Source organism: Salvelinus fontinalis, chromosome 42 (genome assembly GCF_029448725.1).
Source record: "Salvelinus fontinalis isolate EN_2023a chromosome 42, ASM2944872v1, whole genome shotgun sequence".
Taxonomy (NCBI): Eukaryota; Metazoa; Chordata; class Actinopteri; order Salmoniformes; family Salmonidae; genus Salvelinus; species Salvelinus fontinalis.
In genome coordinates this window covers 24,672,710-24,700,229 of record NC_074706.1, presented here as the reverse complement: position 1 = coordinate 24,700,229, position 27,520 = coordinate 24,672,710, and the positions used below count along the sequence as shown (strand labels likewise).

General features: G+C 42.9%; 2 protein-coding genes across 2 annotated transcripts; one reads left to right on the top strand and one right to left on the bottom strand.

Annotated features, from left to right (window-relative positions):
• Nucleotides 1-1,615: 1,615 nt before the first annotated feature.
• LOC129841251 (zinc finger protein 143-like) lies at nucleotides 1,616-13,289 on the bottom strand. Its single transcript, XM_055909438.1, has 6 exons — nucleotides 12,803-13,289; nucleotides 10,417-10,547; nucleotides 9,894-10,070; nucleotides 5,951-6,103; nucleotides 5,491-5,602; nucleotides 1,616-4,702 (listed from the first exon to the last, which is right to left on the bottom strand). Exons 1-6 carry the CDS (start codon nucleotides 13,071-13,073, stop codon nucleotides 3,816-3,818), a joined length of 1,731 nt encoding a protein of 576 aa, XP_055765413.1. The 5' UTR covers nucleotides 13,074-13,289; the 3' UTR covers nucleotides 1,616-3,815.
• Nucleotides 13,290-19,144: 5,855 nt separating this feature from the next.
• On the top strand, nucleotides 19,145-24,446 carry LOC129841261 (zinc finger protein with KRAB and SCAN domains 1-like). Its single transcript, XM_055909454.1, has 3 exons — nucleotides 19,145-21,975; nucleotides 22,568-22,698; nucleotides 22,900-24,446. Exons 1-3 carry the CDS (start codon nucleotides 21,717-21,719, stop codon nucleotides 24,016-24,018), a joined length of 1,509 nt encoding a protein of 502 aa, XP_055765429.1. The 5' UTR covers nucleotides 19,145-21,716; the 3' UTR covers nucleotides 24,019-24,446.
• The last annotated feature ends 3,074 nt before the right edge of the window (nucleotides 24,447-27,520 follow it).

Sequence of the window (27,520 nt, the reverse complement as noted above, 5' to 3'; positions counted from 1 at the left end):
TGTCCCTGCCCCCTGCAATTCAAATACAGACACCTACACAGGTAAACACATGTTAAATGAAGAAAAACATTTCAAATAAAAGACACCACCCGCTGTGCTCACTATGGGTAGCGTGATCCGCCTGCAAGCTCCCTGCAGGAGTGTGAGTCCGAAGTGACATGAGTGTGCTGTGACTTCTGCCAGCACTGGTTATACTGCAGGTGTGTGCAGTGGGATACAGAGTTGGCAGTGGAAATATATTTTTATTGTGATTTATGTTACAATATAGGGACGGATGTCAAGTTGTTTGTTTTCATATGCAAGTATATATATATTTTTAAATACAGGTAAAAATTTATTAATTTATTCAACCCAGCTTGTGTATTTATTCCCATAAGTGCATCACAAACACCAGTGTTTTCATTGTTCATGTCAAGTCACTGAAATTAAAGTTGATGTAAATTATTCATACTCATGTATATTATCTACTTTCTCAAAACAAGATTAAGCTGTAAAATAAATATATTTGCATGCAACACTGAAAAAGATGTTAGTGAAAAAACATTTTTAAGCAATGAAAAGTTGAAGGGCGAGTCAATTTTTTTCAACCAGACGGCTAGCCAACTAGTCAGCTATCTAGTAAACACTTCGGAGAGGAGGTTGATGTCTCTTATGAACAAAATTAAAACAGATATCTTTGAATTATACAAAATAATGTGGAAATACTAACAGGCTAATTGTTAACATTATGACACCAACCACAAGACATTTAAGGCTTGATCACAGGATAACACTAGAATATAATATATTTCTTTAAAGCTGTTGAATATGCCGCTAATACGGGATTACATGCTAGCTTTACCTAGATAAGAACATCAACCAAGTCCTGATTCCAACGCAAATTAATCACTACCAGTGGGGTACCACCAGGGGAGATCCCCCACCACTCTCTCTGAAGGCTGGGGGGATCTTTTCTATTCATCATAGATACTGTGGTGTTTGTATCATAAAAACAGGACGATCTAGCCCGCAGGACCTGCTTCATCACTGCACTGAGACGGAAGAGAAGGGTCTGGGCTACAGACTGGATCCCTGACTGCAGTCTGTCACTCTGATAACCACCAGGACAGAGGTTGTTCAGTTCTCCTGTCTGGTAGTTGTGGTGGAGTCTGTCCCGCGTGGTTCAGTCCTGGCTCCAACTCTGGAAGGAAAAGTGACAGCTCCTGATCCAGGGCTTGTGACCTGCAACTTCAGAGGTCTAGTCAAATATGGTGGCTCAATGAAGATAGCTCACTCAGGCCATTTGCCATGGTCTACTTATATCGTTCATTGACATCCATTGAAACAGACAAGCAACACCGGACATCAGCAGGTCCTCATGGACTGCAGACTGTAAACAGAAAGTGTACAGAAGAGCATATATAGGTTTATTTGAGTAGCTCTTTGCTGTACACAAACAAGTTAACACAGCCAAGCGTATTTAACACTAATTCAAGTACTTAATTATAATTGGCTCCATATTGTTAAGTCCATATGTTTTTGTTCAACTGAGAAGGGAAACTTAGTCCCTGCAATGATTTAAAAAAATAACCAAGTCAGTCAGAGTCAATTTTATATTTTATTTAAAATGGTCATACACTCACGTGAACTACAGTACTTTTATTGCACAAAATGATATATGACAAGTACAATAACCTCACTACAGTAACACTAAATGTTCTGTAAATCTGGTACCCTCGCTTTGATAAAATGAATTTTAGAATAATTTGGAAAAGATTCAACATTACACTTTCACTACTACATGTCAAGTAAACATGAATTAAGGCACTATCATTATCATCTCACTTTAAAAACACCAAGATACCGCCATCCTTCTGAACTGAACTGCAGGACAGGAATGAACCTGCTCAGGAATGTTACCATGAGGCCGTTAGTGACGTTAAAAGCGGTACAGTTCAATGGCTGTGATGGGAGAAAACTGAGAATGGATCAACAACATTTTAGTGACTCCACAATAATGACTTTTAACTCAATGACTGAAAATACAAATATTCCAAAACATGCATATTGTATGCAATAAGGCACTAAACTAATAGTACAACAAAAACACAGCAAAGGAATATGCTTTTTGGCCTAAATGCAAAACCTTATGTTTGGGGAAAATCCAATGGAACACATCACTGAGTAACTACCTCCTTATTTTCAAGTATGGTGGTGGCTGCATCATATGACACAATGCCAAAATTCCACTCTAGTTGCTTACCAAGAAGACAGTGAATGTGCCTGAGTGGCCAAGTTAAAGTTTTGACTTAAATCTGTGTAATGATGAGTGAGTGAGTGAGAAGCAGGTGAAACGTTTAAATAAAACAAAACCAAGAACACGCGACTAACATACGGCAGACCGCCGATACACAATAACAATACCAACTGGTGAGTGAACCTGGGAGAGTGACATATAAAGGGAAGGAAATTATGAAGGTAATGGAGTCCAGGTGTGAATCATAATGATTCATAATGGTTCACAGGTGCGCGTAATGATGAATCCCAGGTCCGCTGGTGAGTACTCTGGCGATGTCGTACGCCGGAGGGGAGGAGCAGGATCTGACTTGACAATCTGCTTGAAAAACTATGGCAAGAATTAAAATTGCTGTCTAGCCATGATCCCCAACATCTTGACAGAGCATGAAGAATTATGAAAATAATAATGGGCTAATATTGCACCATCCAGGTGTGTAAAGCTCGTAGAGACTTACCCAAGGTGTGTCTTGACTCAAGGAGCTGAATTCTTATGCAACGACTATCTTCTAGCTATTTCATTTCTATTCATAAAAAATACAAATAAACTTCCACTTTGACAGTGTATTATGTATAGAATTACAATTAAATCCCTTTTATTCCCACTTTGTAACAATAAAATGTGAAGAAATCCAAGGGGTATGAATACTTTTCCATGGCACCATATTTGCTTATTTGCACTGAATGTACAAAATATTAGGAACATATTCCTACTATTGAGTTGCACCCCCTTTTGCTCTCAGAACAGCCTCAATTCATCAGGGCAAGGTGTCGAAAGCGTTCCACAGGGAGGCTGGCCCATGTTGACTCCAATGCTTCACATAGTTGTGTCAAATTGGCTGGATGTCCTTTGGGAGGTGGATCATTCTTGATACACACAGGAAACTGTTGAGCGTGAAAAACCCAGCAGAGTTGCAGTTCTTGACACACTCAAACCAGGGGTGCTTGGTACCTACTAGTGGTTAAGAGCATTGGACCGGTAACCGAAAGGTTGCTTGTTCGAATCCCCGAGCCAACTATGTGAAAACTGTCAATGTGCCCTTGAGCAAGGCACTTAAACCTAATTGTGCCTGTAAGCTGCTCTGGATAAGAGCATCTGCTAAATTACTCAAATGTAAAAATGCTAAATGAATGGCACACAATCCATGTCTCAATTGTAACAAGGCTTAAAAATCCTTCTTAAAAACCTGTCTCCTTCCCTTCATCTACACTGATTGAAGTGGATTTAACAAGTGACATCAAGAAGGGATTGTAATTTTTAGCTGGTCAGTTTATGAAGTGCAAAGAGCAGGTATTCCTAATGTGTTGTACACTCAAGTCAATGTCACACAATGTCGAGATGCAACATTCTACCCAGGAGTATTCAACAATGAAATACGTTACTCTCCTTATTCCAAGGGCATCTTTTCTGCTGACAATGAAAATTAATCTTTGTCTTTAATGCAGGGTGTGATGTCAGTCAGAAGCTATCAAATGGAATGGTTACTTTCTATGTTATAGAGTGGAATGTTTTTTATGCTGGTGTATCCTGAGGTAGCTCCTCAGTCCGTACAGGCGAATGGCCTCTCTCCCATGTGGACCTTCAGGTGCATCTTCAGGTTGCCAGACTGAGCGAAGCGCATGTGACACTGGGTACAGCTGAACGGTTTCTCCCCTGTGTGGACCCTCTGGTGCCTCTTTAGGTTGGACGAGTGTGAAAAACTGGCCTGGCACAGGTGGCAGCCGTATGGTTTCTCCCCTGTGTGCATCCTCTGGTGAATCTCTACCTGTTTGGGGAAACTGAATGCTTTCCCACAGAATGAACACGGGAAGCGCTTCTCTTTGCCATCGGATCTACTGATAGCGTTGCTACTACTGTCATTTGTCAATGGGCTTGTGTACCCATTTAGTGTTGAGGCACTGGCATTGTCTGAGGTCTGGTTTAACATTAGGAGACTGTGAGGAGGATGAAGGTCAGTGAGTGTCTGTGTTGTTGCAGGGTCCATGTTCCAGTTGATAGATTCTATAGAAGGCAGGCTGAAGGCAGCACCTGTTAGGGGGTTAACCCGAGGCGCCATCAGTCTCTCTGAATCACAACTATAGGAGCAGGACGGAGCGTCACTAGCGGAGTCTGTGTCTGTTCTCTCCCGTCTCATATGGACACCTCCCCGTCCCTGCAGACCAAATCTACGCCTCGCCCTGGTCTCAACCATGCTGTTGTCATGGAGACTTATTTTGGATGTTGTTTTGTGCTCGACTGCCTGTTTCTGGTTGTGGTTAACAGTGTTGTTCCCCAGCCCAGAGTTGAGGACGCTATTCCATCCATTGACCTCCACTATGTTGCCTCTGGTCCTGGCCTGCTCAATGTCTTCCCCTGGACCCATGGCTGCACCAGTCTGGGAATCAAAAATGGCTGCACAATCTCCTCTGTTAGCCTCCAACCAACCACCTGCAGGAAGAGTTTAGAAAATAGACTTCACAAACATGGCAGAGAACTCTAAATATGGAGTTTTTTTTGTAAATGACCTGGTCAAGTTCATACATTATAATGTGTGTATTTGTATGTAAATGTAACAGTTTAACTTTAGTCCGTCCCCTCGCCCCGACCCGGGCGCGAACCAGGGACCCTCTGCACACATCAACAACAGTCACCCACGAAGCATCGTTACCCATCGCTCTACAAAAGCCGCGGCCCTTGCAGAGCAAGGGGAACCACTACTTCAAGGTCTAAAAGCGAGTGACGTAACCGATTGAAACGCTATTAGCGCGCACCACCGCTAACTAGCTAGCCATTTCACATCCGTTACACTCACCCCCCTTTCGACCTCCTCCTTTTCCGCAGCAACCAGTGATCCGGGTCAACAGCATCAATGTAACAGTTTAACTTTAGTCCGTCCCCTCGCCCCAACCCGGGCGCGAACCAGGGACCCTCTGCACACATCAACAACAGTCACCCACGAAGCATCGTTACCCATCGCTCCACAAAAGCCGCGGCCCTTGCAGAGCAAGGGGAACCACTACTTCAAGGTCTCAAAGCGAGTGACGTAACTGATTGAAACACTATTAGCGCGCACCACCACTAACTAGCTAGCCATTTCACATCAGTAACATAAACATACGCTGAATTTATTTTATTTTATTATTGAGGAAAATTTAGAAAAAAACAATAGCCAGGTGCATCACTATTCCCATTGAAGATCTATTACTGTATGTAGGCTATATGTATTTCTCCCTTACCTTGCTCCCCCATCTTTAGTCCACTCAGCAGGTCAATGCTCTCTGGTCCATCTTCTATTGTCTCCTCTTTGACCAGCAGCAGATCAGGCTTCCCATCCTCCATGTCTACTGACTGTAAGAGATAAAGAGTGAGAGGATGTTGATCAAGAGATCTGATATGAGCACCCTACTATGGAGCATCTTATGATTGCATAGTACTCATAGCAGTGCCTCATTGCCCAAACATGTTAGTTGATTTGATTACTTTACACTTTAATGGTTTGTTAATTCAGAGGCATGTTCCCGCACTTAAGACAAAATTAATCAAGACCTGGGCCCGTTACCACAGAGTCTCAGAGTAGAAACGCTGATCTATGATCTTTCCATTAAATCTTATTCATTATGATCTAAAAGGCTAAACTGATCCTAGATCAGCACCCTGACCTACTATGATTCAGCCAGTAGTTCACAGTGGGCTCACCTCAGTGAGACTGTGTGTGGTCCTGTTCTGCTCTGCTGGTTCTTCTGTGGGTTCAGGAGGAGATGTTGTCTGGTTGTCCTCCATGACCATGGTCCCCTCAGGGTTCCCCAGACCCTCCTCCTTCACCAGCAGCACCTCTGGACCCTCCTCCTCCTGGAAGAGAGAGGTGATACAGATTACACAGACATATACTCCCTCAGGTACGTACACACACAAACAGGTAATAAGTGTTTACCCATCCCACTACTATATTATAGTTACAGAATTACTTAATTGTTGTTAAACATCATGGTGGACATAAATATGATTTTGTGGGTAAATATGAGTCAACTATGATAAGTCAAAAGTCAGACAAACCTCAACTATTTTGACGTGTAAAAAAAAATGCATGAAAAATGGGTGAGGCTATATGGACAGGCTTGGTGCCCAAATAGATGACGTATGTCGCTCAGGTGAGAGTCGAGTGGAGACGAATGGAGTCTCTTCAGTCTGTTGTCCTGATGAACCCTTCCTGGCTAGCTAGTTTATGCTGGCTTGTAGGCAACAGCAGCATGGCGCTAGTTAAAACTTGTAAAAGACCAATGTTTATTTCGACGGACGAGGGATTAATAACTTATAGTATTGGGCACCATACGCATGTCACCGTAACATCCCAATTAGCTAACGTAACGACAAGCCGGTGTGAATGACCAGTGTTGTTTTGTGGTGCGTCCCACTGTTGCTTCACCGGGCAGCTGTATTACATGTTACATGTTATCACACTCCCCACTCAACGGTCGCTGCGTGACATATGTCATACATTTTGGGCACCAGGCGTGTTCGTATAGCCTCTCCAGTGTACAGTAGGTGTTTGTTTGTGTCTGGGTATGTGTAGGTATATTTAGTAAGTGTATATTGGTTATAAAGTGCTGTCTGGTGTATGGCGAATAAGGTGAGATCAGATGTGATGTAGACTAAAGAGAGTCTCAATGAAAGTCTTAGAATGAAAAGTCCCATTTTGTGTTTATTAACCCTTTACACATGTGGGAATTGGACTATATGGATAGGGTTAAATTGAAATGTTCCTTACAGAATAAAAAAAATAAAACCATACATAACCATGAAAGGGAACAGTTGAAAGGGAACAGTTGAGATAATTAGACCAAAAGTGAGTACACAACAGTTTACCTGACAAGATTGAATCTAAACATTACACTGTTGATTTTGTGCAGTTTCCATTTACTGTACTTTTTTTTTTTTTATCCCCTTTTCTCCCCAATTTTCGTGGTATCCAATCGCTAGTAATTACTATCTTGTCTCATCGCTACAACTCCCGTACGGGCTCGGGAGAGACGAAGGTCGAAAGCCATGCGTCCTCTGAGGCACAACCCAACCAAGCCGCACTGCTTCTTTAACACAGCGCGCCTCCAACCCGGAAGCCAGCCACACCAATGTGTCGGAGGAAACACCATGCACCTGGCCCCCTTGGTTAGCGCGCACTGCGCCCAGCCCGCCACAGGAGTCGCTGGAGCGCGATGAGACAAGGAAATCCCTACCGGCCAAACCCTCCCTAACCCGGACGACGCTAACCCAATTGTGCGTCGCCCCACGGACCTCCCGGTCGCGGCCGGCTGCGGCAGACCCTGGGGGCGAACCCAGAGACTCTGGTGGCGCAGTTAGCACCGCGATGCAGTGCCCTAGACCACTGCGCCACCCGGGAGGCCCCATTTACTGTACATTTTGCAACAGTTGTTGACAACAAAATCTGAACACAGATCCTTAGTAATTTCAATGCACTTTTTATGACTCAAAGAAGAGTCTTCAACTATAAAAAGGTACTTTTTTCTGCTCTCCTAGCTGTGCCGTTGAGGAACTAGAGCAAGCACACTTGTAGTTGTTTGGAACACAGCCCTGCATCCCCACCATCACACAATTACTGTTGTTTACACAATCAAAAAAACAGTCCATTATAAATCGCAATCTGGCTAAAGTGGACATAATCTGAAAGCTTGTTCTATTGCAAACATGACTAGCTAAGTTATAAAATACAAATCTTACAGTGTTAGGCTTTCACAAGGTAATTCAGAAAAACAGATCGTCATTGTGGTGCGCATAGAATGGAGTCATGAGTACATTCAGGTGCGTGTTCAGCAGTGAGTTTTCTTTACAATAAACAAACATAGGCTCAGTCTGTTCAGAAGAACCCAGGGTATGACTCCATGTCATCTTGTAACTGTACATCAAACATAGTGATCATAAAACGTTGACACTGTATATTACATCAGTTTGATTTGGAGATGTGACGTGCAGATTTGGATTGCTTGTATGACATCAAAGCGGTATTTATTAGAATCCTCAACGTCTCATCTTTCACGATACATCGGGTCATCTTAATTTACAGCATTTCCCTCAGTCAAAACCCATACAGCGCTGTACAGCTACCACGTTCCAATGTTTGCTTATTAGTGCCCAATTCTTCCATTTTCAACCTGTATATGGTTACGAGTGTATTTAACAAGTGTTAAATACTCCATATAAAAACCACACATGCATGTCAACAAAAAATCTGTATGAATTTGATAAACTGCATTAATTTTCTCATCAAGTAGTTGGAAGTAATGAAATGGGCATTCATAAACATATAGCTTACACAGTACTTTTAAGGCTTATAGATCACACAATGCCTGGATGCAAAATTCTACTCAGGAATATTCAATACTAAAATCTATTACTCGTTATTCCAAATTCATCTGTGGATCTTTACTGCTGACAATGAAAATTAATCTTTGACTTCAATGCAGCATTTGATCTACAAGTGAAAAGCGTGGAATGGTTACTTTCTATGTTATAGAGTGGAATGTTTTTTCAGCTGGTGTATCCTGAGGTAGCTCCTTTCTGAGAACCTCTTCCCGCAGTGCGTACAGGCGAACGGCCGCTCTCCTGTGTGGACCTTCAGGTGCATCTTCAGGTTGCCAGCCTGGGTGAAGCGCATGTGACACTGGGGGCAGCTGTAGGGTTTCTCCCCCGTGTGGACCCTCTGGTGCCGCTTCAGATGCCCAGCCTGGGCGAAACACATTTGACACTGGGTACAGCTGAAGGGTTTCTCCCCTGTGTGGACCCTCTGGTGCCTCTTCAGTTTGCCAGCCTCGGTGAAGCGCATGTGACACTGGGTACAGCTGAAGGGTTTCACCCCTGTGTGGACCCTCTGGTGGATCTCCACCTTCTGGAGGCAGCTGAAGCCTTTGTTACAGAGCATGCAGAGGAATGGTTTATCTTTACTACCGCCTGATGTTGCGCCCCCTCCCAAAATCTGGGCCCCTTGGTCCTTTGAGTTCAAAACCTGATCAAAAAGGATGTGGCCGTGTGAATCGGAAGGCCCCATTGACGTGGACACTAGGTCGCGATCCCTGAGCGCATGTAAAGGGGAGTGGGTCTCGATATTTGAATTTGTCTCTAAAGTTTCCCTGTAATCTAATAAAGCTCTGCCTTGAGAGAGTCCTTCCCCTAAGTGAGTCTCATCCACATTCCATGTCAGAGGAGCGTCGCCCTCCACTTTCACAGTAACCTCATCTACAACTATAACCTCCCCTTTCTTATCTAGGCACCCTTCAGAGTACACACTACTACTATACCGGTTCCAGTCCCCTCTAGACAGATCCGTCTGTGTCTCTAAACCCAAGGATATGTTGCCAGGGTCCATCTCTGTAGTGTAAGAACAAGACGGATCATTGCCAGTCTCTAACGCGTTACCTGGGTCCCGATGGGAATGAACCGTCCTCGTGTTCGGGTTACCATAAAGTAAATACTCTAAGCCAGGAGCAGGAGGACAGCCCAGTCGCCTCAGCCCCAGTATCTCTGGGTCTGATCTGTGGTCAGATCCTGTGTGTAATAGCCGCCTGTGCATTACAGTTAAAGTCTCGGTGTCTGTCTCTGACTTGAGGACGGCGTCCAGCATTCCACTGACCTCCGTGATGCTGCGTCGGGTCCTTGGCTGGGGCGAGGCGGTGAGGTCCTCGGTGGCTACAGGGGGCGCCACTCCAGCCGCTGCTCTAGTCTGGATGTCTCGTGGGTCCTCTCCTTCAGTCCTCTCCTGTTTGACCAGAGACGATCCTCCAGAACCAGCAGCCTCTGCATCTGCAGACTGGCACATGAAGAGAGGTTTATTTTATCTTTATTCAACTAGGCAAGTCAGTTAAGAACAAATTCTTATTTACAATGACGGCCTACTCCCAGACAACGCTGGGCCAATTGCGCGCCGCCCTATGGGACTCCCAATCACGTCCGGATGTGATGCAGCCTGAATTCGAACCAGGTACTGCAGTGACACCTCTTGCACTGAGATGCAGTGTCTTAAACTACCGCGCCACTCGGGAGCCCCCGAGGTTATTACCGGTGCATGAACTGAATTGGATAACAATGTCATAGGGAAGTCCCACAAGCTCCCGCGCCACATTTGATGTACTGTAATGTTACACTATGACACTAACCTCTATCACGATAACATGCTGAGTTGAGGTTCCACTCCCCTCATCTATAGCTATGGGTTGGTCATCTCGCCACGCGTGGTGTCCCACTGGTTTCACAAAGCTCATGTGGCCTCCAGCGAGATGTCCTTCAGCTGAGAGAGTGATTGGGGGAAAGACGTGGTTAGGTTAGCTACTGTCAATGCTCAACGCTATATTGTACACTACTGACAGTGGCCGTTTCCGAATACCCATACTTGCCTCATAAATATTAGGCTGTTTGAGTATGCGAAAATAAAATGTTTTTTAGTATGTGAATTTTCAAAAATCTAGTATGCTTTAAAATGGCAGGATGTTCTACTCATTTTGGCTTTTCATCTAGTAGAATTCACTTCAGGAATTTTCCAGCCACAATGCATTGTAAGAGTGGGAGTTTTGATAGCTAGATCTCATGGAAACAACAAAACAACTTGGAAGATGGTAAATAGCAAATCTTCTGCGGTGGTGTTAAAATTTAAGGGGTTTTTGTTCTCAAATTTATCACACTTATTTCATCGTACAAGATTGTAACTCCCAATTGGATATCACGAGAAAAAAAAAATACAAATAAAAAACCTTCACACTGCTCTTGCTAGCGTTTATTTAAGCTTCATGGGTCGGCCCCTTGGCCTTTGTCAGAGCTCACCTGCTTCCTCCTGCATGCATTGCAGCCTGCCTCAGCCTAGCCACATCACTGTCTGTCTCAGTAGCCTCCTCTCTGTTCAAGTAAACATAGTAGCCTATATTTTGCTCTTGCTAAAGTAGACTCCGTTTAACATTAGGTTCTTACTTCATCCTTCTAGCTAGATAAGTAATACTAGACAGAGCCCTTCAACATTACTGCAATAGCAGTCTCTGCCAGCAACTAGCCACCTGACTGACTATCTACACTGAACAAAAATATAAAACGCAACATGAAGTGTTGGTCCCATGTTTCATGAGCTGAAATAAAAGATACCAGAAATGTTCCATGCGCATAAAACTCTTCTCTCTCAAATTGTGGACAAATTTGTTTACATCCCTGTTAGTGAACATTTCTCCTTTGCCAAAATAATCCATCCACCTGACAGGTGTGACATATCAAGAAGCTGATTAAACAGCATGATCATTACACAGGTGCACCTTGTGCTGGGGACAACAAAAAGCCACTCACACAATGCAATGCCACAGATGTCTCATGTTGAGGGAGAGTGCTAATTGGCATGCTGACCGCAGGAATGTCCACCAGAGCTGTTAGAGAATTTAATGGTAATTTCTCTACCATACGCCGCCTCCAACATCGTTTAAGAGAATTTGGCAGTACTTCTAACCGGCCTCGCAACCACAGACCATGTGTAAACTGTAGGTTTGCGCAACCAAAACATTTCTGCACAAACTGTCAGAAAAATTTGGCTTTTTATAAAACGGATTTCAGGCAATTCTACATAATTTTACATGACTTAAGACTTTGGCAGAATATTTTTTAATACCGCACAAATTATCTAAATGACAGGCTACTTTGATACAAACTGAAAAACTGAGATCAATAAAAACTACCTTATCTTGAATCCATTAATAGACTAGGCCTACGTGTGTGGAGACACATATTATAGGCTACAATATGAGGAAATTTGTTCTAAAACTGCTTTCCAGTTTCACTGACTCACCCAATGATGTGCTGAAGAACTGAAGGACCATACCTTGTTATTAGGCTACATTCCACAGCTAGGCTATTCTTCAAAATAAGCTATTGGTCCTCTGTGACACTTTTTCTGTGGTGTAGTAGGCTATTCTGAATTATTTCATTTATTTCTGAACAGACAGCATTAACTCTATAACTTTGGAAAATATATTTCAATATATCAGGGGTGCTGCAGCTCCTCCAGAACCCTTCACACTTCTATAATGAAATAGATGATGCCGTGCAACGCTGGAGAGATAAGAGTTGCAGGCTCATGTCTACCAGAGGGAGAGAGATCATATGAAGTTCATCTCATTCCAGTTCTGAGAGATACAGGCACGCTTCTCACACAGCCACAGATTGGTCTCAAACATAGGTTACAATGTTGCTCAAACCATAAACCCGGGCCCGCCCAACCCGAATCAACTCTTAGAATATCAGGCCTGGGCTGAATTTCCTGAACGAAACAGTCCAAAACAGCAGAGGTGCCTGATCCTTTTCCTGCAGGATTCGGCTCAAATGAAGCACCGATATTAACATGGCACAAGTCATAGCAAAATGTGCAGAATTTCCGGAAATTAGCTTTAAAACAGCACATTTTGTCTGTGCCCCATGACAAAATGTGCTGAATTGTAGCAAACTTGATTCTAAAACTTAGGGCCGGGAACGGGACGACTGACCCTGCAGTCTCGGCCTTCTGCAAAAATGTACCTCTTGCCATTCCTCTGTATTGGTCGAGGATCTTGACACTACAGGGACGGCTGGCGCGGACTCGGTCTCTAATTGTCCTCTCTGCGCGCTCCCGTACCACCTTCAGTTCCAATAGCTGTAGTTTCCTCCGCAATGTCCTGTTTTCTTTCTGGCTTTGAGACATTTCCAAACGAAACACTGCATAGTCGTCGTCTACGAGTTTACAGATCTCTGCCACGGCTGCATTCGCTAGTACCTCCATGATGGAGGCTATTTGAGTGTGAAAAACCATTGTTAGCTAACGTTAGCGGCTACTTAGATAACGTCTATCAACCAAGTCCTGTCTCCAGCGCGAATTAAAGACGACCTGAAGTAAGTATGTGATGCTGTGCTGTTCAATTAGTCATATTTTGATTTCCAATGTGTAACATAAACGTCTCATTAACAACAAAAACCGCTAACGTGGAAATTGTTCTTGGTCACTGTTCTCTTCCGTTTACGCACTGAATATAAATTATTTTTGGTTGGCGTCATTGCTCAAAGGGTGTGGTTAAATGAAAAAGAAGTGCGCGCTGTTATTTGAATTACGGTACTGTTTATTACGTTACATCAAATCTCCTATGATCCGTATCTTTCAAGCTGAGAGCAGACTTGTTTAGAAAGAATAGTGTGTTAGCAAGAATAGAGTAGAAAATAATAGAACGATCTTAATCCATCTACATCATCTCAGTCCTTGTTCTAGCCAAGGTTTACTGTCTCTCTAAAAAAAAGTATTTATACAAGTCTGTTTCAAATGACAAGTTAACAAAGGGTTATGAGGGGTAATATAGTTCACATAACTTCATAGACGCTCTAGAGTCTATGAATGAAGGTAAATACAGTATCTTCTGCTCTGGTTTTCTTTATGAGCCACGGTGCTCATTTTGAACGTAAACATAAGGACCTTATCTTTCATATCAGCGATAAATAATAATAATAAAAAGGATAAATTACTACACACATTTATAGGGCTAATTAAGGTCCCCACACGGCCATATATACAGCATGTAGTGACAATTTGCTTTGAAAATCCAAGAATTCTAAGTAGCCAATCAGTCACCAGGTGAGTGGATGGTAGCAAATAGACTTGTTCTTAACACACCTCAAACTTAACAATAGGGTTTACCTTGAATGAAGGAATATTGACTATAGTAGTCCTTTGTATCTTGTTTGGCATTTTCTTGCATTCGTTTGATTGCTATAAGAACGATGAGCTCTCCCACCATCAACACACACCATTACGTTAAAGTGCATGTCTCTTCATAGATCCCCTGGTGTGTGCAATTGCCCGAATAATACCAGAATATAAGATGCACCCAAATTGGCTCCAACACAGCGCTTTATTTACCGATGACAGACGGAAGACCCGAGGAGACCGACCACCTGTGCTAATTAGCTATCTAGCGTGCTCCGAATACCTATGTGTAGCGGAAGGAACGACGCCAGAAAAGTGTTATAACTGAAAAATACTGTTGGCTGTAACTGTGTTAGACCCGCTTAAAACAGTGTGCAGTAAGTGTATATTTTGCTTTTATGAAATTATTTAGACGTGATATTAAAGTAAAGGGCTTTATGTTTCTAGAATCGTATCGCAATTGAGAATCAATCCATGTTTAGATGGAGTATTTGACCGTTTTGGTTGCCAGAACCAGTCTCCCTATAAACATAACATATAAGGTCCTCTGACCTCCACAATGTCGCCTCTGATCCTGCCCTGCTCAGTTATGTTGTTCCTTGGGCTCTTGTCTGCACCGGTCTGGGAATCCAAGGTAGCCGCCCAGTCTCCTGCAGCCAAGCACCTGCAGGAAGAGGTTAGAAAATAGACTTTGCATATTGAGTTTTTAAATTTATTTTATTTACAATTACCTGGTCAAGTTCATACATTACAATGTGGTTTTGTATGTAAACATAAGTTGTTTTGATTTCATTTTATCAATGAAGAAAATTAAGAAAAAATAGCCATGCACATCATTATTCCCATTGAAGATCTATTACTGTATGTAGGTTATATGTATTTCTTCCTTACCTTGCTCCCCCATCTTTAGTCCACTCAGCAGATCAATGCTTTCTGGTCCGTCTTCTATTGTCTCATCTTTGACCAGCAGCAGATCAGGTTTCCCATTCTCTCCCGAGAACCTCTTCTCACAGTGCGTACAGGCGAACGACCTCTCTCCTGGGTGTACCTTCAGGTGCATCTTCAGGTTGCCAGCATGGCTGAAGCGCATCTGACAATGGGTACAATTGAATAATTTCTCCCCTGTGTGAACCCTTTGGTGGATTTCCACCTTTTGGGGTCAGCTGAAGCTTTTTGTTACAGAACATGCAGAGGAACCGTTTCTCTTTAATACTGCCTGATGTGGCTCCCCCCCTCCTAACGTGTCATCTGAGTCCAGATGGGAAAGAACAGCCCTCATGCTCGGGTTACCGTAAAGTATATACTCTGAGCAGGAGGACAGCCCAGTCGCCCCAGCCCCTGTCTTTCTGGGTCTGACTTGTGGTCAGATCCTGTGTGTAAGAGCCTTTGTGATTAAGTGTCTGTCTCTGACTTGAGGATGGCGTTCAGCGTTCCACTGACCTCCGTGGTATGGCAATTGCACCGCTTCCAACTGAAGGGCTCTCCAGGGGGTGGTACAGTCAGACCAACACATCACCTGTTGTACAGTGTCTGCCCTCCATGATATCTACAGCACCCAGTGTCACAGGAAGGCCAAGAAGATCATCAATGAGCCACGACCTGTTCACCCCGCTACCATCTAGAAGGTGGAGACAGTACAGGTGCATTAATGCTGGGACCGTGAGACTGAGAAAACGCTTCTATCTCGAAGCCATCAGACTGATAAACAGTCACCCCTTGCCTTAGTCACTGTCCTAGCCGTCCCCCACCCGGTACTCTACCCTGCACCTTAGAAACTGCTGCCCTATGTACATAGTCATTGAACACTGGTCACTTTAATAATGTTTACATTCAGATTTTTTTTTGTCATCACCCATCTACACACAATACCCCATAATGGCAAAGTGAAAACATGTCTAGACATTTTTGCTAATTTACTGAAAATGACATACATAAACATTTCATTTACACACCACTGAGTCAGAACTTTGTAGAAGCACCTTTGGCAGTGATTACAGCTCTGAGTCTTTCTGGGTAAGTCTCTAAGAGCTTTCCACACCTGGATTGCGCAACATGTGCCCATTATTCTTTTTAAAATTCTTCAAGCTCATTCAAATTGGTTGATGATCATTGCTATACAACCATTTTCAGGTCTTGCCATAGATTTGAAAGTAGATTTAAGTCAAAATTGTAACTCGGCCACTCAGGAACATTCACTGTCTTCTTGATAAGCAACTCCAGTGTTAATTTGGCCATGTGTTTTAGGTTATTGTCCTGCTGATAGGTGATTTCAGACTGGACCAGCAGACTGAACCAGGTTTTCTAGGATTTTTTCTGTGCTTAGCTCCATTCCATTTTTATCCTGAAAAAATTCCCTGTCCTCAATGGTTACAAGTATACTTGAAAATATGGAGAGTGGTACTCAGTAATGTGTTGTATTGGATTTACCCCAAACATAACACTTTGTATTCAGGACAACAAGTTAATTGCTTTCACATTTTTTTTACTGTAATACTTAAGTACCTTGTTGGAAACAGGATGCATGTTTTGGAATATTTATATTCTGTAGAGGCTTCCTTCTTTTCACTCTGTTAATTAGGTTAGTACTGTGGAGTAACCACAATGTTGTTGATCAATCCTCAGTTTTCTGCTATCACAGCCATTAAACTCTGTAACTGTTTTAAAGTCACCATTGGCCTCACCATGGTGAAATCCCTGAGCTGCTCAAAGGGATATTCAATGTCTGCTTTTGTTTACCCATCTAACAATAGGTGCCCTTCTTTGCGGGGCATTGGAAAACCTACCTGGTCTTTGTGGTTGAATCTGTGTTGGAAATTCACTGCTCGACTGAGGGATCTTACAGATAATTGTATGTGTGGGATACAGAGATGAGGTAGTAATTCAAAAATCCATTCAACTTATTTTGCAAGTTTTTACACCTGAACTTATTTATGCTTGCCATAACAAAGGGGTTGAATACTTATTGACTCAAGACATTTCATATTTTCATTTTGGATTAATCTGTAAACATTTAAGAACATGATTCCACTTTGAAATTATGGGATGGTGTGTAGGCCAGTGACAAAAAATCTCAATTGAATCAATTTTAAATACAGGCTGTAACAACAAAATGTGAAAAAGTCAAGTGGTGTGAATACTTTGAAGGCACTGTGTATTTAAATGATATTGAAATCAATATCAAGCCATGGCTGTCATTTTTGCCTTGATATATTTCATGATGTGTAGCCTAACAGGTGAGGTGCCAAATCTAGATTCAGTGCATTATTATAGGATCAAATAAAATAACATTGTATTGGTCATGTACACATTTTTCAGATGTTATCCCAGGTGCAGCAAAATGCTTCTGTTTCTAGCTCCAACAGTGCAGGAATAGCTAACAATACACTCACCCACAAATAATTAAGAAATTAAGTGTAAGCATTAGAATAAGCCGCCTCAATATTTGCCGCCATTGGTGATCTCTCTCTTGTAGTTTTTTGTTGAATAATTATAATATGGTAAGATTTGAACGGAGAAAGCTGATCTGAGAGCAGGGCTGCCTTTTATTTCGATCATATCAGTATCGACATGCCTCTGACGCTTTTAGTGAACGTTCTCTCTGCTTGGTGTTTTGGGAAAAATATCATATTTACACTTGTTGTAGTCCATTTTGACACTTGAATAACTGTTTCTGACTTATATAGATGCCACATAGGCCGTTTTTCAAAGGGATCCGTTGCTTTTTAAAAGGCAATCGCTCTTTAAGAATATTGTAGCTCCCACTGGGCACAGACGTCAGTTCAACGTCTATTCCACACCGGTTCAATGTAATTTCATTGAAATTACGTGGAAACTACGTTGATTCAACCAATGTGTGCCCAGTCTGGTAGGAAGGCTCACACTAGAGTTGGACCCGTCCCAAAATGGACTTGGTGCTTTCCCACCTGGATCAGATATCTATACATTATTATTTTTTATAAAGTACATGTTTTAAAACCCGTTCCAAATGGACCCAAGGACAACTAAACCTGTTCGGAACTGGTCGGATCCTGACCCGGTCCAATCCAAGTGAGGGAAGCAGCAGATTTGTATTTATTTTTATGCTACTTTATTAACCGACTGATGAAGCGTGAGCGGAGGGAGAGAGAGGTGCCGCTCTAGAGAGAGGGGGGATTACTGTGAGCAGGGAGGGAGAGATGGCAACCAAGCCGACTCGCGCTAATGGAGCGTTCAAGACAACTGGGAACTCTGAAAAATACGAGGTCAAGTCAGGATGTCAGTGCTCTTTAGGTCAGAAAGTCTGAGCTCTTGAAAGAGGCCTGAGTTCCTGAGTTGGAAAACTATTTTTCCCAGTTGGAGCTAGTTTTCTTTCAGAGTTCCTAGTTGTCTTGAACACACTGAAGTCGGAAGTCTCTGATTTCCAAGTTCCTAGTTGTTTTGAACGTGGCATTATAGCTAGGTTATTTATCATCATATGATTATGTAGTACCTGTCTTGACTGCATCAAACTGGGAAAAGTTAGCTAGCTAGGCAAATTTAGGCTCCAGTGCGTACTTTCTCATCCTACAGAGACATAACTCCATTCAGAACATTAAGTAGAAACCTACCTGTTGGCTCTTGGTCGTTGTAGCCTATCCTTCTCCTTTAACTTTAATTCCATCTTCCATTGATTAGATATATCTTCACTTTTGCCAGACAGAGGCTCTGACTGTAGCCTATTGCCGCTTTGATGACTTATGATTTGCCAACAACAACAAGCTACATGTGCCACGCTCCACTCTCGTGGAAAGCAAGAACTGCAGCATCAATTATAAAAATCCTCTCTCTACTGCAGCAGTCACATTCAGATATGTACGGGCCTTCCAGACAAGTCAGTTAAAAATTACACATACCCCAGACCCTTGACAATCAGATCCGACCCAGACCTGTGACATTATTTGAGAATTCTTGACCCGGACATGCTCGGTCCCGAATCTGGTTTTGGGTTTTCAGGCAAAGGTGGATCTGTGAAGACCTCTAGCTCACTCTCCAGTACAGTAGGTGGCGATGTATGTACGTTTAAGTTGGTTGTGATCCGCCAAAACAACTAGGAAGAAGAAGTGAACAGTTGTTGCTGGAGATCAGAAGTGTCTGGTGAGAGAAAGACAGGTTGAGGTTGCCAAGATCAGAGTAGTACAGAAGGTGTGGTATGCTGAGGCAGTGAAGACTACCGGCCGTGGTGACTCCTTGCTGCCCCCAGTCCGCCTGGCCTTGCTGCTATTCCAGTTTCAACTCTTCTGCCTGTGGTTATGGAACCCCTACCTGTCCCAGACCTGCTGTTTTCAACTCTTAATGATCGGCTATGAAAAGCCAACTGAGATTTATTCCTGATTATTATTTGACCATGCTTGTCATTTATGAACATTTTGAAAATCTTGGCTCTCTCTAATTTTCTCCTTCTCTCTTTCTTTCTCTCGGAGGACCTGGGCCCTAGGACCATGCGTCGGGACTGCCGCCCGTGGTGACTCCTTGCTGTCCCCAGTCCGCCTGGCCTTGCTGCTATTCCAGTTTCAGCTGTTCTGCCTGCGGTTATGGAACCGCCACCTGTCCCAGACCTGTTGTTTTTCAACTCTTAATGATCAGCTATGAAAAGCCAACTGAAAATTATTCATGATTATTATTTGACCATGCTTGTCACTTATGAACATTTTTGAACATCTTGGCATAGTTCTGTTATAATCTCCACCCGGCACAGCCAGAAGAGGACTGGCCACCCCTCATAGCCTGGTTCCTCTCTAGGTTTCTTCCTAGGTTTTGGCCTTTCTAGGGAGTTTTTCCTAGCCACCGTGCTTCTACACCTGCATTCTAGCTGTTTGGGGTTTTAGGCTGGGTTTCTGTACAGCACTTCGAGATATTATCTGATGTACGAAGGGCTATATAAAATAAAATTGATTGATTGATTGAAGAGAGTAGTAGATGCAGATTGGTCCAGGTAGAGGGAGACTAACAGGATCCCTATGAGTAGGCCGAGGCCAATAGAGAGTGATAGAATAACATGTACTTCAGTAAGGTTGAATTCTCAGTGTTCATAGCCATGGTTATCAACTGTGCCGCAGAAATGGAACGTGGTGGAAAATGGCTGTGGTGGTGGCAGCTGCTGATAAGTACTTGGGTGTAAGCAATTTTCGATCTTATTGCAGTAGAGTTACAAGTTGTGTTGAGGGATAGTGCAGCGCCTAGATCTTCTGCACAGATTCTGTCACACCTGGGCCCTGACAGTAAATCTCAGTAAGACAAAAATAATGGTGTTCCAAAAAAGGTCCAGTTGCTAGGTCCACAAATACAACTTCCATCTAGACACCGTTGCCCTAGAGCACACAAAAAAACTATACATATCTCGGCCTAAACATCAGCGCCACAGGTAACTTCCACAAAGCTGTGAACGATCTGAGAGACAAGGCAAGAAGGGCCTTCTATGCCATCAAAGGAACATAACATTTGACATACCAATTAGGATCTGGCAAAAAATACTTGAATCAGTGATAGAACCCTTTGCCCTTTATGGTTGTCAGGTCTGGTCCGCTCACCAACCAAGAATTCACAAAATGGGACACACACCAAATTGAGAAACTCTGCATGCAGAATTCTGCAAAATATCCTCTGTGTACAACGTAAAACCCCAAATAATGCACGCAGAGCAGAATTAGGACGATACCCGCTAATTGTTTCCAGGGTTAGAGTAGTGCAGAAGTTGTCATATGCTGAGGCAGTGAAGAAAGTAGAGGAAGATGGGTCAAGGGGGAGGGATCCTCAGGGGAGTGATGTGAGTAGTAGATATGTACCAATACAGAGGGATAAGCCAACAAGTGATATGTTTCAGTAAGAATGGATTTTTAGCATTTATAGCAATGGTTATCAACTGTACTGCAGGGATAGAACGTAACTTGCAGAAATTGAGGTTGTGGTGGCAGCTGCAGAGAGGTATTTGGGTGTGCGAGACTTGACATCAGAAGAGTTACAGGGTGTGTTGAGTGGTGATGTCCCATCCTTTCAGGTTGTTGACATGAGGTAGGATTAAATAGATTTAAGTAGTGGATTAGGGTGGTGTTATTTTAATTTAATTTACTTTAGAATTTAGAATTTTTTGTGAATGTAGTGTTAGATGGTGGGGTATTTTTTTTTTTTTTCAAGCAAAGTATAAGGAGTTGTACTCCAGTCTAGGAGGTGGCGGTAATACAACATATTGGGCTCCCGAGTGGCACAGCGGTCTAAGGCACTGCATCTCAGTGCAAGAGGCATCACTACCTGGTTTGAATCCAGTCTGTATCATATCCGGCCGTGATTGGGAGTCCCATAAGGCTGCGCACAATTGGCCCAGCGTTGTCCGGGTTTGGCCGAAGTAGGCCGTCATTGTAAATAAGAATTTGTTCTTAACTGACTTGCCTAGTTAAATAAAGGTTACATTTAAAATGTTTTTAAAAATATTGGATGCCAACCGCCGTTAAACCTCGTCGAAGAAGAAGGGGAGGCCGTGAATGGCCTCACACTCCAGTACAGTAGGTGGCGTTGTATGCACGTTACGGAAATACAAATTTAGAGAAGGAGAAGTGAACCGTAACCAAGAGTCATTTCCACGTTAGCTTTTTGTGTTGTTATTTAGACGCTTATTAATACTCTGGAACTCAAACTATGACTAATTTAATTGTACAACATCACACGTTTACCTCGGGTATTCTTTAATTCGCATTGGAGACAGGACTTGGTTGATATACGTTATCTAGGTAACGTTAACTAGCTGCTAACATGGCTAACTGTATGGTTTTTCACACTCAAATAGCCTCCATTATGGAGGTGCTAGCGAATGCAGCCGTGGCAGAGATTTGTAAACTCGTAGACGACGACTATGCAGTGTTTCGTTTGGAAATGACTCAAAGCCAGAAAGAAAACAGGGCATTGCGGAGGAAACTACAGCTACTGGAACTGAGGGTAGCACGGGAGCGCGTCCTCGCCAGTCGTCCCAGTAGTGTCAAGATCCTCGACCGACACAGAGGAATGGCAAGAGGTACATTTTGCTGGATGCTGCTCGACCTGTCACCCGGTTCTCCTCTGCGCGTGTGTGACCTTAGATGCGTTAACCCCTGTGGTTAACCAGAATTCGGTCTTGTTCAGTTTTGGATAGTATGCAATAATTCCCCTGATTACTTATCCATCATATTCTAACCAGATTCTTGATTTACTGCATTTCCTATTATGTACTAATCGAAAAAAATATGATGCATGAAACATCATCTCAAACTAGTATATCAAGAAGTTATGCAAAGTGTTATTTTACATCCCTGCCAATACCCATACTTGTGTACTAAATAGTATGCAAAAAAATAAAGTAGTAGTACAAATGCGTCATCTAAAGAGCGATTGACTCCCGCCATAAATTTATTTTGATACAACGCGTCAATTTATGATTATCAGCTGTTGTAAAACACTTGCGTCAGAAAAGACGAGTGAATTCTACTCGATAAAACGCCAAAATAACTATACAGTTTAAGTATGTAGTATGCTAGTATTGGTATTCAGACACGGCCAGTGTCAATAGACCTTTGAGTATTGACAGTTGTTAACCTAATCACCTATTTTCCACCCAATCACCGTCTCAGGTGAAGGACATCTCGCTGGAGGCCACAGGAGCTTTGTAAAGCCAGCAGGACGCAATACATGGAGAGATGACCAACCAATCACGGATAATGAGGGGAGTGGAACCTCAAACCATCATGTTATTGTGATAGAGGTTAGTGTAGTTGTTGCATATAGTGTTACTTCGTACAGCATGTCAAATGTGGCTTTACTTCAGAAAGGCTTCCCTCAGCTATTCACTTCCTTACACGTACATCCTTATTTATCTGTCATAGGGGACCTTGTGAGACTTCCCTATGACATTGTTATCCTATTCAAATAATATACTGGTAAGAACCTCCTCTTCTTGTGTCAGTCTGTAGATGCTGAGGATGCAGGGCCTGGGGTCAAGCTGGAGAGGTCTGAAGGAGAGGACCCAGGGCAAAGCACAGACATCCAGACTGGAGCGGCTGGAGTGCTCCCTGTAGCCACGGAGGACCCCACCACCACGCCGCCCAGAACCCGACGCAGCATCACGGACGTCAGCGGAACGCGGAATGCTGTCCTCAAGTCCGAGACAGACGCTGAGACCTTAACTGTAGCACACAGGCTTTTACACACAGGATCTGACCACAGATCCGATCCAGAGAGACTGGGGCCACTGGGCTGTCCTCCTGCTCCTAGCACAGAGTATTTACCGTTATTTCACCAGAGCCAGAAGATGGTTAATTCCTGTGGAAATACTGATGGTGATGCGTTAGACTCTGGTGGTGATGATCTGTCTTGTTTTTACACTACAGAGATGGACTCTGGCAACATATCCTTGGGTTTAGAGACACCGACTGATCTGTCTAGAGGGGACTGGAACCAGTGCAATAGTAGTGTATACTCTGAAGGGTGCCTAGATAAGAAAGGGAAGGTTATAGCGGTAGATGACGTGACTGTGAAAGTGGAGGGCGACACTCCTCTTACATGGAATGCAGACGAGACTCACTTAGGAGAAGGACACTCACAAGAGTTCTTAGATTACAGGGAAAGCTTAGAGACAAATCCAAATGTCTCAAGCCACTCCCCTGTACACACGCTCAGGGATCGTGCCCCAGTGTCCACAACGAAGGGGCCTTCCGATTCACACGGCCGCGTCCTTTTCGATCAGGTATTGAACTCAAACGACAGGACTAGAGCCCATGATCAGAGAGGGGGAGCCACATCAGGCAATAATAAAGAGAAACGGTTCCTCTGCATGTTCTGTAACAAAGGCTTCAGCTGCCTCCAGAAAGTGGAGATCCACCAGAGGGTCCACACAGGGGTGAAACCCTTCAGCTGTACCCAGTGTGATATGCGCTTCGCTGAGGCTGGCAGCCTGAAGAGGCACCAGAGGGTCCACACAGGGGAGAAACCCTACAGCTGCCCCCAGTGTCACATGCGCTTCACCCAGGCTGGCAGCCTGAAGAGGCACCTGAAGGTCCACGTGGGAGAAAAGCTGTTCGTCTGAGGTTCTCAGAGAGGAGCTACCTCAGGATACCCCAGCAGAAAAACTAAAAATCCTTCTTTAACCTGTCTCCTCCTCTCCATCTACAATGATTGAAGTGGGGTTAACAGGTGACATCAATAAGAGATCATGGATTTACCTGGTCAGTCTGTCATGGAAAGAGCGGGTGTTAGTGTTTTGTACACTCAGTGTATAAAGCACATATAAACCTAAAAAGTCTGTTACATATTGTGTTTGTACTGTGTAGGCTAGATGATGTTCACAAATGCCTATTTCATTACATTCATTGAACTGCTTTCACAAGACACTTTTAATGAGGAAATGAATGCAATTTATCAAGTTCATGCAGATTTTTAGTTGAGATGTGTATGTGTGGTTTTCATATGGTCTATTTAACACGTATGTTTAATAAACATAAAATTGTACTTTAAGGCTATCATTGAGAATTTCTTTAGTATACATCACATCTGATTTCACCCTATTCTGCATTAACAGAACTTTATAACCAATATACACTTACTAAATATACCTACACGTACACACACGCTAACAAACACTTACTGTACATGTCAAAATAGTTTAGTCATGTTTATCTGACTTTTGACCTATCAAAACTGACTTATTTTTACCCACAAAATTATATTTACGTCCAGCATGATGGGTTAAACAACAATGAAGTCATTCTGTAACTACAGTATAGAACTCAAACATAGTGGGGATGGGTAAACACTCTGGGTCCATACATGCAAAAAAATGTGAAGAATGTTCAGACTAAGCATCAGGCAATGTTCCAACAGCATCCATAACAGAAGTATAACAGCATGTACCGAAAATCAAAGCAACTACATCACGTGTATTTTACTGACTAATCAAATTGCTTTCTGTGTAGAGTGTCTAGCTCCATGTAATTGTCACAGATTGGGTTGGCAAGGGTTCCAATCTCACATTTGTTTCCCCCCCCCCCCCCCCTTTTGAAATGCAGAATCACATTTGTGTGTTTAGAAGGGACGTAGCTTAGAGCTTGAAAATGAAGATTTTAAGAATTCATTTAATTTCTTCACCATTGCAGACAAACACTGCTATGACCTAATAATCATATTACATAGGCTATATTATATGGACGTGTACACCTAAATGTAGCCTTACAACGTTTTATATGCATTTTTATAATCATCTACTTCGTCACGTGTTATTTGACTTAAGGATGAGCATTACAAAGTGTACTAGAGTAGGATTACAGGTTGTACTCTCACTATCATCCTACAGAAGGCAGTATTGCAGTTATTTTAAATACGTTTATCGAGAGTCCGGAGGACAAGAATTGACCGTTTTAATTGAGGAAGACGTTTGGCTGTATCAGTATCAGATGGTGAATTACTTCTATTTGATTGTCATCTAACTCGCTGATTCTCATATTCTGCAATATAGGAACTCCAATCAACAGTAGAGCTATAACCTACATTCATTCACATCAGATAGTGTCCTCCTTATGCTATAACCTATTAATGCATATGGGACTTTGCATGGTACACTTCCATTGTCGATAGGCTATAGTCCTACGGAAATAAAAATGTATCACTCCTGAAACCCTCGTGAAAACCATGATTTCAATGTATAAATGCAGACTGACACAGGCTACTGACACTGCTACATAAATCATTTTTGCTACTATAGTACAGGCCATATTATATAGACGTATAGGCCTATACTTACATGTACAATGTTACAGTGCATTAGGAAAGTATTCAGACCCCTTGACTTTTTCCACATTTTGTTACATTACAGCCTTATTCTAAACATTTTCCTCATCAATCTACACACAATACCCCATAATAACGAAGCAAATTTTTTACATAATTATAAAAAATAAGAAACAGAACTATTTACTTAAGTATTCAGACCTTTTGCTATGAGACTTGAAATTGGGCTCAGGTGCATCCTGTTTCCATTGATCATCCTTGAGATGTTTCTACAACTTGATTGGAGTCCACTTGTGGTAAATTCAAATGATTAGGTTTGTGCCTTTCGAAATCATGTCTGTCTATATAACGTCCCACAGTCGACAGTGCATGCCAGATCAAAAATCATGCCATGAGGTCAAAGGAATTGTCCGTAGAGCTCCGAGACATGGTTGTGTTGGCACAGATCTGGGGAAGGGAACCAAAACATTTCTGCATCATTGAAGGGACCCAATAACACAGTGGCCTCCATCATTCTTAAATGGAAGAAGTTTGGAACCACCAAGATTCTTCCTAAAGCTGGCCGCCCGGCCAAACTGAGCAATCGGGGGAGAAGTGCCTTGGTCAGGGAGGTGACCAAGAACCCAATGGTCACCCATCATAGAGCTCAAGAGTTCATCTGAGGAGATTGGATAACCTTCCAGAAGGACAACCATCTCTGCAGCACTCCACCAATCAGGCCTTTATGGTAGAGTAGCCAGATGAAAGCCACTCCTCAGTAAAAGGCAAATGATAGCCTGCTTGGAGTTTGCTAAAGGGCACCTAAAGGACTCCCAGACCAACTCTTTGGCCTGAATGCTAAGCGTCACGTCTGGAGGAAACCTGGCACCATCCCTATGGTGAAGCATGTTGGTGGCAGCATCATGCTGTGGGGATGTTTTTCAGCGGCAGGGACTGGGAGACTATAGGATCGAGAGAAAGATGAACGGAGCAAAGTACAGAGAGATCCTTGATGAAAACCTGCTCCAGAACACTCAGGACCTCAGACTGAGGCGAAGGTTCACCTTCCAACAGGACAACGACCCTAAGCACACAACAAAGACAACGTAGGAGTGACTTCACAACAAGTCTTTGAATGTCCTTGAGTGGCACAGCCAGAGCCCGGACTTGAACCCGATCGAACATCTCTGGAGAGACCTGAAAATAGCTGTGCAGCGACGCTCCCAATCAAACCTGACATAGATTGAGAGGATCTGAACAGAAGAATGGGAGAAACTCCCCAAATACAGGTGTGCCAAGCTTGTAGCGTCAAACCCAAGAAGACTCGAGGCTGTAATCGCTGCCATAGGTGCTTCAACAAAGTACTGAGTAAAGGGTCTGAATACTAATGTAAATGTGATGTTTACGTTTTTTTTATTTGTAATACATTTGCAAAACTTTCTAAAACCCTGTTTTTGCTTTGTCATAATGGGGTATTGTGTGTGTGGATTGGGGGGGCAAACAGTGTAATACATTTTAGAATAAGGCTGTAAGGTAATAAAATGTTGAAAAATTGAAGGGATCTGAATTCTTTCCGAATGCACTGTATGCGTGGACAGTGTTTTCCAAAATGCTTGAAGCGAGGGGGACTCGAACCCCAAGGTCGTTTACTAGTCAATGGCTTTAGCGGTGTTTGCCACCAGGAAAGCAATGATGGTTACGGTACATGACAGCTATTTGAAAAGTCCATAAGGCTATTCTACTTCTTCTTTTTTTGAACAATGTACAATAAACTTAAATGTTATATTGAGTCCCACAGTGGATGTGTCATAAGACCCATAAAACCT

Coding starts and splice junctions, on each gene's coding strand:
- LOC129841261 (XM_055909454.1), top strand. CDS start 21,717: ATGGCTAACTGTATGGTTTTTCACACTCAAATAGCCTCCATTATGGAG. Junction 21,976..22,567: donor ACACAGAGGAATGGCAAGAG/GTACATTTTGCT, acceptor TCACCGTCTCAG/GTGAAGGACATCTCGCTGGA. Junction 22,699..22,899: donor ATCATGTTATTGTGATAGAG/GTTAGTGTAGTT, acceptor TTCTTGTGTCAG/TCTGTAGATGCTGAGGATGC.
- LOC129841251 (XM_055909438.1), bottom strand. CDS start 13,073: ATGGTTTTTCACACTCAAATAGCCTCCATCATGGAGGTACTAGCGAAT. Junction 6,104..9,893: donor CCCGACGCAGCATCACGGAG/GTCAGTGGAATG, acceptor TCTCTCTTCCAG/GAGGAGGAGGGTCCAGAGGT. Junction 4,703..5,490: donor ACTAAAGATGGGGGAGCAAG/GTAAGGGAGAAA, acceptor CTCTTCCTGCAG/GTGGTTGGTTGGAGGCTAAC.